At 41.7% G+C, this 12827-nt stretch overlaps 2 protein-coding genes across 2 annotated transcripts in view; one reads left to right on the plus strand and one right to left on the minus strand.

Annotated features, from left to right (window-relative positions):
• Window positions 1-12827, minus strand: part of KHSRP (KH-type splicing regulatory protein) — a 292174-nt gene that overhangs the window by 204092 nt on the left and 75255 nt on the right. The window lies entirely within an intron of this gene.
• LOC134492431 (alpha-ketoglutarate-dependent dioxygenase alkB homolog 7, mitochondrial-like) lies at window positions 777-8350 on the plus strand. Its single transcript, XM_063296600.1, has 4 exons — window positions 777-1052; window positions 3464-3637; window positions 5363-5487; window positions 6750-8350. The coding sequence occupies exons 1-4, from the start codon at window positions 777-779 to the stop codon at window positions 6883-6885; spliced, it is 711 nt and encodes a 236-aa protein (XP_063152670.1). The 3' UTR covers window positions 6886-8350.

The following is a 12827-nucleotide window of genomic DNA, read 5'->3' on the forward strand; positions in this document are numbered from 1 at the left end:
GTCTTTTTCTTCAGTGACATGTTTCTATTTTCACAATGCTGTGGGGACAATGAAGAGCAGCTGAGGTCTGGAGTATTTTTGCCTTGAATTTTACATTCATTGAAATGAAGTAGACCTGGATTTCACACTGTCTGAATGAGAGACTGCTCAAATCTACACATACCAGTCCAAATTTTACAAACAAAAATACAGGAATGGGCAAAAGAGGATAGTTGCAGAATCCCTGTCAGCCCATATCTACGGCTTCAGCCTATGGCTCTCCCCACAAAATAAGACTGCTCTCAAAAGGTGATCACCCATGGTTTAATTAACCCTTTCTTTTTAACTGAATCCAATTTTATGGCTTATGACGTTAAACTAAAATGACGCTGCCCAGTTTGCAGTTAAGTGCATCATGTGACCATATCTGTAAGCTATATAATATAGGAGGAGCTTTGACACTAATGATATTTAATGGATAGTGATGATTGGGATATTCTGCAGGTTCTTTTCAGTCCCGGACAGGCAGCAACGGTTACTGATTTACCAAGACTGACCTAAGTGCCAGGTTTTTATAGGCCAAATAAAGCCCCTTGACGTAGCGTGACGTGCGGGCGCACTGACATAACTTTCCAGCCGCTCTTCTGAGCTCATGAAGGGGAGGCATCTCGAAGCGCGTTCTGCACCACGTGGGCGCCTGCTCTTCCATAGGCAAAAGCAGAACGTCAGCATGCAAATGAGCGGAGTTCGGCCCGTCATGCACTGCGGGCGCTCGTCTTCGTGCTATCCTAGCTGTGATGCTGTCGCGCGGCCAGATTGCCGGGCGGCGGTTGCTATGGCTTCTGTCGAGGCCCGCGCCGCCGCCTCGGGCCTTTTGCGCGGCAGAGGATGCGCAGGTGCGGCTTCTGCCGGCCGAGGTCCGAGCGTCGAGCGAGGCTCTCTGGCGAAAGTTGAAGGCCGGCGGCGTTTCGGTGACGCCGGACTTCCTTAGCGAAGAAGAGGAGGCGTTGCTGGCTCAGGAGCTGGAGCCGCAGCTGCGCCGACACCGCTATCAAGACGAGCATTGGGACGGGGTGGGTGCCTCTGCGTCGCTTCGAGGAAAAGTCAATAGGGCTCGTTGGCCCGACATCTAACCTGACATGTAGTTGGCTTAGGATCGGCTTCGTGTTTTGTGAGAGCCTCGTTACTGACCTTTGCGCCGTTTATGGTTAGGTGTGATGGGTGAACTTGGCCAGATGGTGACTTTTTCAACCAACCAGTTATTGGGGTGAACCTAGGCGTAAGGTGTTTTAAGCTTCCTAGTTTAGAACATATGTGGAGAGACCAAGTAGACTTGATAGATCTTATTAAATGTGCATATGGTTTCCCAAATTAATCACACGTTCTGGGCTTGCACAACGTAATAAACCATAAACAAGCCTCATGGACTGCTTTGCCCAATACACTAGGTTGAAATAATGCTAGCTAGTTTGTAGTTTAGTGTGTCATGTGAGCTCAACTAACTTTGTGTGTTTGTTCACAAGATGGGAAGATGGGCATTGTTCTAGCTGGCTTTGTAGGATTATTAGATAATGTGGAAGAACATACATGTAAAAGAGGTATCTTGCCCACCATATTTAAAAATAACGCTTTATATCCCAAACACTATGATTCAAACAGTTGTACTATCGTAAGCAACATGGCCATTGTAGCCTGCTACTATTTTTATTTGTTCCTTTTCTCACTGGAAATGGCAGGGATTGACCTTGAAGCCATCTGCAGGCTGGGCATGTACCCTTCCTCTGAATCTTGATTTCTTGCATTCATGCCCTTGACCCAGAGCTGTTGCTAGTGGCTACTCTGGGATGAAGCTATCGAAAGCTGTTTGCTGTGGTGGCTATATGGCTATCTCCAGGATCAAAGGCAATATGTCTTTGATGCTTGTTGTTGGGATGGTACAGCGGGAAGCTATGCATACCTTGTGGGCTTCTCAAGGGTTTCTGGTTATAACGCTGGGAAACTGCACTCAACATTATGGAAGTCCTTTATCTTAGCTGGGTTAATGTTTTCTTATCATTTGTGACTGAGGCATGGACACGATGAACCATCACAGTTTAAGTACTCAAGGTTCAATAAGCCAGAATAATCACATATCCAATCCAGATGTTGTGCTGTTTCTGGATTAGTAATGTAAGTTTCCACTGAAAGAGGTTGGGATATGGGAAGATCCAGCATATTAACTATTGCATCCCATCCTGCCTATGTGATAGGTTTCTGCATTGCGTGAAATGATATCAGAAATATACTTTTAATTTAGATGTCCTTTTTAATGGATTTGGCTCAGACATTTAATTGCCATTCGCAAACTCAAGCATGTTTTTTCAGTGAATAGAATTTTAATTTGATGGAATGTTTTTATCCTACTGTTTTAATATGCATTTCTTGTTTATGTGTCCTTTTTATGTGAAGCATTTGGAAAATATTATACAAACTATTAAATAAATAAATAAATTAGACCGATCGACCGATCGATCTGGGCGGTATCTTACTGATGTGAACTAGCTCTTTACTAGCAAATCAGGATGTGGATATTAGACCTATTTCTGGTATTAAATCTGATTCCGCTACTGGAAATTCATTGTTTAAATGTTCCTTCGTTTGCAAATAAGTGTGCACAGATCAACTCTTTAATCTAAACTCTCCCTCCCGCGCTCGCTCTCTCCCTCATCTCCTACCCATCTTTCCCCTTTACAATAAGAACAGCATTTTGATGGTTCAGGAATACATAATTCTACAATCATGGATTGTAAAGCTGTGTCCATTTCTCACAAAGCGTACATTTATTGGCACTTGATCAGCCAGTTTAAAACAAAACCTGATAGTTTTGGTGCAGTTTATTTCTATAGCAAGGATTGTTCTTTTGTATCTTCCCTAAACCAGCGGCTAAGAATGAGATGAATTTTGTTGGTTCATGGAAAAATCCAGTCCTTGACTGAGTTCACACATGCTAAATTGTGGTTTGTTTAGAAATAGTTTAATGAGAAAGCCGCAATTGTTTGGGTACACACAACGTAATAAGCCATATTAAGCAAAAGCCAAACAACAGCTTAGTGGGTTTGGTGAGCCCAGACTTTCGGTTCTGTTGCAGTCCAATTGGGAAGGACTGATAGGTGAAAAATATCAAATTTGCTTGCTCGTCTGTTTGTCTGTCAAATTTTGTCACCGCCCATCTCCCCCAAAATTGCTTATATTCCACATCTTTCTTTAGAAGAAGCCTGGTGCCGTATTCTCAAACTAATTATTCAGTATTTTTTGGTGAGCTGTTTCAACTGAAATGTTTGGGTGAGGCAATGCAAAAAGATTGTCTGTGACATTTGGTGATTCATCACTTAGTGATTACCATGTGAGTCCATAGTCATCGCAGGAATGCATATATGGATCAAGTGGTAGATGGCTGTCTCGTTTTCTTTCTAGATATTCATATTCTCTCTTTCCATTCCTGTAGGCCATTCATAGGTATCGTGAGACAGAAACATCATATTGGAGCAAAGAGTGTCATGAGATCTTGCAACGGGTCCGGAACGCTGCTTTTCCCCCAGGAGGACCACAGCTCACTCAAGTCCACGTCCTGGATTTGGATAAAACCGGCTACATAAAGCCGCATGTAGACAGCGTCAAGGTAAGATAGCATAGAATATATAGAGGGAATGCCATACGTGGCTAAAAAGTATTCTTTTGTCATTGTTCTGGTAGTTAGGCTGTGGTAGCTCATAGAATTGCATGATGGACCTTGGAGGAAGACTTGACATGTCGTTGCACGTACACTAAACTATTTTTATTGCAAATTATTTCAGAATGACGTTTATTACAATTGCTGTGAAATTCACCTTTCCTCTTAACTTGAATTGTTGATTATTGTTAAGAAAATTTTCTCATCAGGGAAAGGGTAAATTCTTTACCTTTGGGAAAGTTACATGATAGGAGTCTTTTGGCTGAATTTCTTGAACTTCCTTGAATTTCCAATATCAAGGGTCAAACATTTTTCTATAGCCCTAGTAGACTTCAGAAGAAGCAAAACTGTTTCCCCAGCATCTATAGGCATCTGCCCTTTGAGGAATGGCAATTAGCTGAGGTGCCATTGTTGCTGCTTTAATCCTACTAGTCAATTCAGGATTGAATGTATAGGCTTACTGCCCTTATCCTTATGTCTGGAAGCCAGCATCAATGCATCTTGAGATCATCAGATTGGAAGGTTGTTTTATAGAGTTACTTGGCAGTGGCAAAGTTGCATTTTAGCCTCCTTGATCCAGAAAAACAAATGCAGAATGAAGGGAGCAGCAGTTTTAGAAATGGATCAGGTTAAGTAAGAGGAGATCCCAGAAAGGGGCTATGAGTTGAAGGGATATTTCTTGGGAGTAGTGCAAGAATCCATTAATTTTTAGCCGCGTCCCTGAGTTCAGTTTGTTTCTCTTGAAAAAAACGGTTGACTTTGTTTCTATACCCATACATGATGTACCAGTGACCCTTAGTTGCTAAGACTGAGTTCTGTGGCATGCGGGTGTCCAAGGCATGCTACTTGTCTGTCTGTCTGTCTGTCTGTCTATGTTGCTGTTCTCTCTTGAAAGGCAGAGCTAGGCTTTTCACACTGTGGACCATGTTTCTTCCCTGAGAGCCTTTTTGATGCTACATGGCAGTGGAGGGTGGGTCCCCCAAGTAATGTGAGTAGCCCCAGGGTTGCATGCCGATTACCATCATAAGCCAGATAATATTTTTCAAGGAGATGAAGCTTTTTGGCTCTTAAATCAATAAAAATGTTTACATAATTCTTGCTTCTACTGTACAGAATACTGTCTCTGTTTGGACTTGTGCTTCTAGCACACTGCATTTCACAAGTGACCTGTCCATTTCCTAAACAGCTTGTGTTTCAGTACTTAAACATGTAATTCAAGAATTTTACACTTCAATCAGCAGGTGAGGTTCATGTAAAGAAATGTTTTTCTATTCAAAACAATTCCCTGAAATACAATATTATCCATGTAAGCAAGAAGGCTTCTAGCTAGTAGTCTTCCTACTGTGCCATATCTATCCATCTGTCTGTCTGTCTATCCCCACAGAATTTGGTACGGTGAGCTTCCATACTCAACTTCAATTTAGTCAATAGTCTAAGTTTATAAGCTCATTGACGACTAGACTTCAGTCTCTGGAAAAGAAAGCCTTTTTAAGTTTGGTAACTTTTCCCACCCCACAATTCCCTAGTATTCTTTTTCTGAGTAATGGAAAAAAGAATGGCTGTGTCCAGTTGCAGCATGAGACTCAGGCCAACTTGACATCCTAGTATTAGTTAAAAAGCGACAGGTAATTTGTATTACCCTAATCTCGTAATGTTTACATTTCCTTTTGCCAGTTCTGTGGCTGCACCATTGCAGGCCTTTCCCTCCTGTCCTCAAGTGTAATGCGCCTGGTTAGTGAACAGAATCCACAGGACTGGCTGGACCTTCTGCTGGAACGCCGATCTCTCTACATTCTTAGGTAATAAAAATTGCTTGGTTAGGTGATCAGGCTAAGTGACCATCTAGTCTAGCATCTAGTTTTCTGGCAGTGGCTAGCTAGATGCTTCTGTAAACGCGTGGTTTATGGAGATACTGTTTCGGTATATGCACTCCTGTGTAGTTATCGTGTCTAGTGGCTTTTGATAGAGGAATTCTTCCACGATATCCTTCCACCATCACTTCTTGGAACATACTCTGTTCCCAGGATCCGTCTTGGGTTCAACACATACTCTGTGCTGCAACTACTAAGAACACAAATTCTACCTTGTGTAGGATCAAACAAAAAGGCATCAAAGGCAGGATTCTTTGAGGAATGCCTCCATCAGTTTGGGACATGCTGTACTGACACTAAGTAAAGATTTCACTTGAGAATAATGAGTCAAAAACACTGATGTTTCTCCATAAATATGACAAACAGTTCCTGCCATTGCCATAGTTGTAAACCATCTTACTGAACCTGGCGCTCTCCTAATATTTTAGACTACAACTTCCGTCAGCCCTGATAATTGACCATATTAGTTAGGTTTGATAGGAGTTATGTTCAGTGCATTTAAGGGGTACTACACTGGAAGAAAGTGCTGTAAGTTACGCATTTGACATCGAAAGATGGGTCAGTTTATATGTAATAGAAAAATACGGTTTTCTGTGACAGGTATGCACCATCATGGGTCTTGGGCTTGTACACTCCTTCTCCCTCTCCCTCCATGGCTGTAAGAGGAGACGGGAAATGTCTCTTTCTGTGGTTAACAAGTCACGGTGCCCTGTTACATCAAAACGTAAGGAGCAGTGGTTTGTTAGAACAAACCAAAGTCAAGTTGTAATTTCACATTTAGGATTGTTCTATCAAATTGCAGTTCCCTAACTTTGGAGTGTTAATGGGAATCCGCTTTGTCTGTAAGCAAGAATTTGTGTTGCTTCCTTGCAGGTGCTCGGTATTGAAGAGTTGTCCAGGAAGTAGGAAACTATAATATCTAATCTGATTGAATAGCTTACATAAATTAATGAGGAGCCGTAGCTGTTCACGTACACGAAGTAGTCTGGGTATAAACTTCACTGAGAACAGAACTAGAGATACCTTTCAGGATTGCAGAAAGACCTAAGACATGAAATGCCAAAGTTTTGTTTCTGAAACATGAGACTTCTTTCCAGACTGTTAATTGTGCATGTCATGCTTTGGACAGAACTCCTTTTGGGGTTATGGTAACTTACTGATGTCTTCTCTGATGTCTTCTTTGAATAAAGAGGGCCTGCTCGTTACGAATTCACTCATGAAATCCTTAAAGATGAGGAGTCCTCTTTCGATGGAAGGAAGGTCCCCAGGGAGCGAAGGATCTCTGTCATCTGCCGAAACCTGCCCTTCCCAGGAGAACCATCCTAGAACTGCTAGCTGATACTGTTGCTCCGAGGTGGAATTTAGTTTGCTGTCGGATTGAAGCGGAGCTCCTTCTGAAGAAGCTACTCTGATGCTGTTCCGTGGGGCGTTGTGTTGGAAGCTTTCCTCCATGCAGTAAAAGGAGCCTAAAAATGTACGCAGTCTCAGGAAGCGTTCTGCCTCTTGCGCCCAACCGATAGGAAGAAGGAAGCCTGCAAAGAGCTGGCAAAGGGACCTGTCTGAAATGAACCACAACACTGCTGATCTCAGGGAATAACATTTTTTCTGTAATGTGTATTGCGGCAGACATAGGTGGGGTGAAATTAAGAGTTGAAACGTAGAGCTTTGTCGTTAGGGGATACCAGATTATTGTAATTTTTAAATTCTCCTTTAATTGCCTTTCCAGTTACTGAAGTATTGAGCGTTGTTCTCTTCTCTGCTCAGTATTCAGTATCACACATGCTGAGCCTCCAGACAGTGAACTTGGCAGGGCAGATAGACAGGTGTTCTCCGGTGGTTTGAATTCTTTCTAACAGAGATTGGGCTGAAAAGGAGAATTACATTCTTGATGCTTGTGGCTTACAGATGCAAACAGGGTCTAAGCTAAATGCCGATTTCGGGGATGGTAAGAAAAGATACTTGAATTTTGCATTTTCTCATTGTTGGTGCTACAACTGAATATGCTTTCATTTCTGTGAGTTAAATAACTTCAAAATGATTCTGACAGGGAGGTGTCATAAGCACAAGATTAGCCTTAACATTTGTGTAATCTAAAAATAAATAAGTGATAAGGCTAAGTTAGAGTGTCTGTAAATGAGATCTGGTCTGTGGGAGGGTATTTGATGAGTGGGAATACCTGGAAAAATTTCCACAACTGATGTGTGTCCCCAAAATGCTATGAAATAGATAGCACTTACCTAGTCTTTGAATAATTTGGGACACGGTAGAATATGAGAAAGCTAGGACTGAACCTGTTGTCTCCTGTTGCTCACGTCTGGAATCCAGTTTTACCTACCACCAGAAACCCCTGACTCTCCATGTCTGGCCCCATCTCTTCCTTGTGTTTCTATTTTATTATTCTCCTCTCTCCATTTGCTAAAAAAAACCTCTCTTGAAACCCTAAGTTAATATCTGCAGTATTCTTGACAGAATACTATGGTGCACTCTTATGTCGCTGAACAAAAAAGGGCTCAGTTTGGTTGGGATTACTGAGCAATGTTTTTGTTTTTTGAAAAGAAGTACTGTATGTTTTTTGTGAAGAATACAGGCATGTGGCTTCAGTCTGGTTTTGACTGTGTATTTTCATGATGTTTTGAATGACTATTTATTTGCCCTAATTTGGATCAATAGTCAACACTAAGCTGTTGTTTGGGATATCCAGTAATGCAAAAAATGTCACCTCCCAGTGACTGATTCTGACCCCAGAACCGGAGACGCTGTATTTGTCCTTGCTTCATTTTTATTTTATTGACACCAGTACATACATATCAGTCAATCATTCATAATGCAAGTTTGGGACTAATAACCTCAGCCTTTAATTAATTAACAGCACTTGCAGGCAAGGTGCAAGGCAGTCATACTTTATTTTAAATTCTACAGGTGGGAGAAGTGTAGCACAGGAACTTCTCTCTTCACCTTGCTGTACCCTCACAGCTTACTGGTGCAAGCTAGGTACATTTCCTGTACCTAGGCAACAGTGCAAGCAAGGGAGAAGAAATCCTAGAAACCATGGCAGAGGGAGCATCTTGAGGGTCTTTAATGGTCAGGCGGCTGAGCAATTCTGGACAGGGCTAGATGCAATAATTCAGAGTACTTACTGAGATACAGGCACTTAACAAAAGTTCTGAGGGCAACAGGAAGGATTTTAAACAAGGCATGCTTGTGATCAGGTCCAGGTCAAAATCTCAGCTGAGCTCAATCTGAGAGGTGTTTATTAGAACAACGGAAAGGCAGAGAGGGAAACCTAAGGGTAGAGGAACAAGAAGGAAGAAAATACAGAGGTAGGCTTGTCCTTTTCTAAAACCCAACATTGCTGTAAGGGAAAATGAGAAGAGGCAAAGCTAAGTAGAAGAATAAAATGTAACACAATGAAAGATACAGAAATATAGAATGTCTCAAAGAGTACCCTCTAGGTGTCACTCAGTGTGCCCTCTTGTTGGTCTGAATAGTTCAGAGGAATCTTGGAAGGGAAGAAGATTGTGGCTGCTCAATGTTTTGGGTTCAGCTTCACATGATTCTTTGGCATGCATACAGAGCATTCGTTTAGAGCACCTTAAAGCCACCGCACAATCCCAGGAAAAGACAGAACTGATTTAAGGTACTGTGGGCAGGCACTGTCTGCATAGTCCAAAGTATCTTCTGGAGCCTGAATCCAAAGCACTGCAAAGTCCTAATAAGTATATTTCCTGTTTGTTTCTGGACAGAGGAAACGATTTGAAGAACAGAAGGCTCTGTTCCTGAAGCAAGAATTCTTGAATTCATTGTCAAAGTTAGATAGGAGAAATACTAAGTGGCGGCTTTCTGCCCCACTTCCTCTTGGAGAAGAACAAGGTAACTATGTTGTTCCTCACAGGGTTGTTGTGGGAAAAATGGGAGGAGGGAGTGCTGTGTATACCACTTTGAGTTCCTGAAGGGAAGACGGAATCTAAATTGAACAAATAAACAATATCTTCAAATAATTTCCTGTTTTGCGTGGCACTGGCCACCTACAGTCTTTCTTAGGATGGATATTTAAAATGGATGATACATTTAAAACAGCCTTTCCAAGCTTCCAGATGTTGGCTGAGGATGATAGATATTGTAGCCTAATACATTTCGAGAGCATCAGGTTGGGTTCTCTAATATAACCATGATCGGTTCTTCCATTTTGTCAAGTAATGTTGTAGAGCTTTGCTGAAAGAGACTCAAATTTCCTGGCATGTTCAAGCTCCATGAATCCCAAAACATGTGGCTTGCATTAATAGCCTGAGATCTGTAGAGGTTGCCAGTTACCTTTCCCCTTTTCCTTCATCGGGTCCTTTGCCATTGCTGGAGGACATGTCTCCATTTGGACAGACTCTACCAAAGGCAGTTGTAGATGTGCTCTGTTTCTACCTCGGGTTTCAATTTTTTTTGGCATTCATGCTATGAATGAAGCTTTGCCTTCCCTCCAAATCCTCTATACCTTGTAAATAGGGACAAGGGCATCTTTGGCCCTTTGTGGAGTTTACCCAGTGTCTAGAAGAAGGCATTTCACTTGGGCAGGGCCTCTGTTGCAGAGCAGTGAGCCTTTTGTACTGCCCCTGTCCTCTGTGAAGCCAGTGCAAAGAAAAACAATCCTCTCCCCTCTCAGTATTAATTGCCGTTCATGGAGAATTTTGGGAGAAAGCATTTGATGGCATCTTTCCCAGTCCTCTATCCAAATGTGTCAGAAGGCAATTCCCTAATCCCAGTATAGCATGGCTGTTGGAAGGTGTATTATAACACATTTGGAAAACACCACTTTGGGGAATGCTGATCTGTGACAAGTGGTGACAATGAGATTATACTGATGAATCTCCAGGCCTCCAACAATCTGAGCTGCAAATGATTGATGTATCTCTATCCATCTCCACAAATTGTTTCCACATTCCGACTCTGGAATTTCCATAAGCATTGCCCTTCTCCTAACGGGAGTGTTAGGGCAATTTTTGTTTTGCTCTGGAGGACTAAAGAAAATCTGTTCTTCCTTACTTTATACCACGCATGGTCCCTGCTTTATTCCCTCTTCTCTCCCCTTGTTCTTGTGTTGCCTTCTTTTCTATCCCCAAAGCTGGTCACTTTTTCTGAATCTATTGTGGTGCCTTCTCCATTCTAATTTCATACCTGGCCTCCCATCTCAAAACATTTGGTAATGTCCCAAGTATTTCAGTAACACTGTTGCTTGTTTCAACAGAAAGGGGCAATGATCAAGGGCTTGGATCACCTTCCTTACAAGAAAAACTAAAAAGTTCATGTACTTGTTAATTGAGAATGAAAGTAATTAAAGTTATGGAACTTCATAAAACTACCATAATGTAGACAATGTGCTATTTTAGTACATAGTGCTAAAACCTGGATCACCAAACATATCTGTTGGCCATAATTCAGGAGAGAGATAAAAGGATTTGCTTTATAAAGCATGTTGTTTACCTTCTAGAATACACTGCCACCGTGTGTGATAGCCAAGGTTTTAGGTGGCTTTTTAAAAAAATGGATCAATTAAGGTAGCTCACAGCTAAGGTGGGCAACTCCCAGGCTGACAAATACCTTCTCATTTGCCATTGAATCTCAGCAGCTTGGATAAAATGTCTTGTCATAGCAAAGGATCAGAAATTTTAAAAATGGAAATTTGTCAAAAATATTTCGAATAGCATGCTTTTAAGACATATGGATGAATTTTATGTAAATTTGTGCTTCAGAAACATTTTTGGATTGATCTAGGCACTTGATAAGTGTGTATGTGGGTGTGAAAATGGGGAATGGTGGTAAAAGTATTATGAAAGTGTACTATGTCTAAATTGTTTTTGACATTTTATAGCTTTTGAAAGTTCCTAATTGGTTATTTTTATTCATATACGTAACTTACTGATTCTGACAACAAAGGCCCGCATAGTTAAAGCAATGGTGTTCCCCGTAGTAACATATGGCTGCGAGAGCTGGACCATAAGGAAGGCTGAGCAAAGGAAGATAGATGCTTTTGAACTGTGGTGTTGGAGGAAAATTCTGAGAGTGCCTTGGACTGCCAGAAGATCAAACCAGTCCATACTCCAGGAAATAAAGCCAGACTGCTCACTTGAGGGAATGGTATTAAAGGCAAAACTGGAATACTTTGGCCACATAATGAGAAGACAGGACACCCTGGAGAAGATGCTGATGCTAGGGAGAGTGGAAGGCAAAAGGAAGAGGGGCCGACCAAGGGCAAGATGGATAGATGATATTCTAGAGGTGACGGACTCGTCCCTGGGGGAGCTGGGGGTGTTGACGACCGACAGGAAGCTCTGGCGTGGGCTGGTCCATGAAGTCACGAAGAGTCGGAAGCGACTAAACGAATAAACAACAACAACTTACTGATTATCAATTTCTACCTTGCCCTCTTTTTATGCTCTGCTTCTCCTTTCCTTTTTTCATGCTAATCATATCATCTGGAACGTTAGTGAATACAGCCATTGGCCTGAGAAAGATCAACTAAGCTTAATGTTCTCTGTGGTAGCAACTTACCACTAATGTCAACTGTGGGGAGGCAGGAGGGGGGAAGAACAAGAAAGCCCAGCTTGTAGGCTTCCTGAGAAGTCTATATGCTGCTGTTGGCAACAGGATGCTGGACAAAGTAAATATTTGATCTCCCACAGCAGACTTCAGAACTTCTGCTTCTGTCTTTTTCTTTCTTTGACTGTAGACTGTGAAGAGTCACCCAGACTAAAAAAGTGGGCCAGACCCATCTGTACACCATACCCCAAGTTTCTTATCACGCCATGCTGCACCCCAACAGACATCTTTAGAAGAAAACAGCTTTCCTGTAAAACTGGTAGCCCTGTAATATGCAAGGAGCAAATTCTTTCAGACAACTGGTAAGATTCTAAATTCTTCCTGGCCTTGTGGAACAATACATTTGAAGTAGCTTTAAGATCATGACCCTTTCCTGTTTGGGAATACCTTCTAGCTTCTGTGATTATATCTAGATAGTGTGTCTGTTTACACAGAAGGTAATATGTCTATATCTGCTCTTGTTGGGGTGTGTCCAAGTTTTAATTTGCTTTGGAACTTTTCAAAAAATGATCTTTGATTTTAAAAATGTTCTTAGCATCTTTACTAAGTATATAACTTGGAATTTGACTATTTTCTCTGTTTTAGGTTCAGCTACTTTGGGGTGTATTTCCAGCTGCAGATGAAAGGCACTTATTTTCTGGTGGTGGGAAGAGGGAATGACAGTGAATGAGGCTCATATACTG

Source organism: Candoia aspera, chromosome 2 (genome assembly GCF_035149785.1).
Source record: "Candoia aspera isolate rCanAsp1 chromosome 2, rCanAsp1.hap2, whole genome shotgun sequence".
Taxonomy (NCBI): domain Eukaryota; kingdom Metazoa; phylum Chordata; class Lepidosauria; order Squamata; family Boidae; genus Candoia; species Candoia aspera.

Bases quoted from the DNA above. Each gene is read 5' to 3' on its own strand.
- LOC134492431 (XM_063296600.1), top strand. From the start codon at position 777: ATGCTGTCGCGCGGCCAGATTGCCGGGCGGCGGTTGCTATGGCTTCTG. The intron at 3,638-5,362 runs GTAAGATAGCAT...TCCTTTTGCCAG, and splicing joins CGCATGTAGACAGCGTCAAG to TTCTGTGGCTGCACCATTGC. The intron at 5,488-6,749 runs GTAATAAAAATT...CTTTGAATAAAG, and splicing joins CGATCTCTCTACATTCTTAG to AGGGCCTGCTCGTTACGAAT.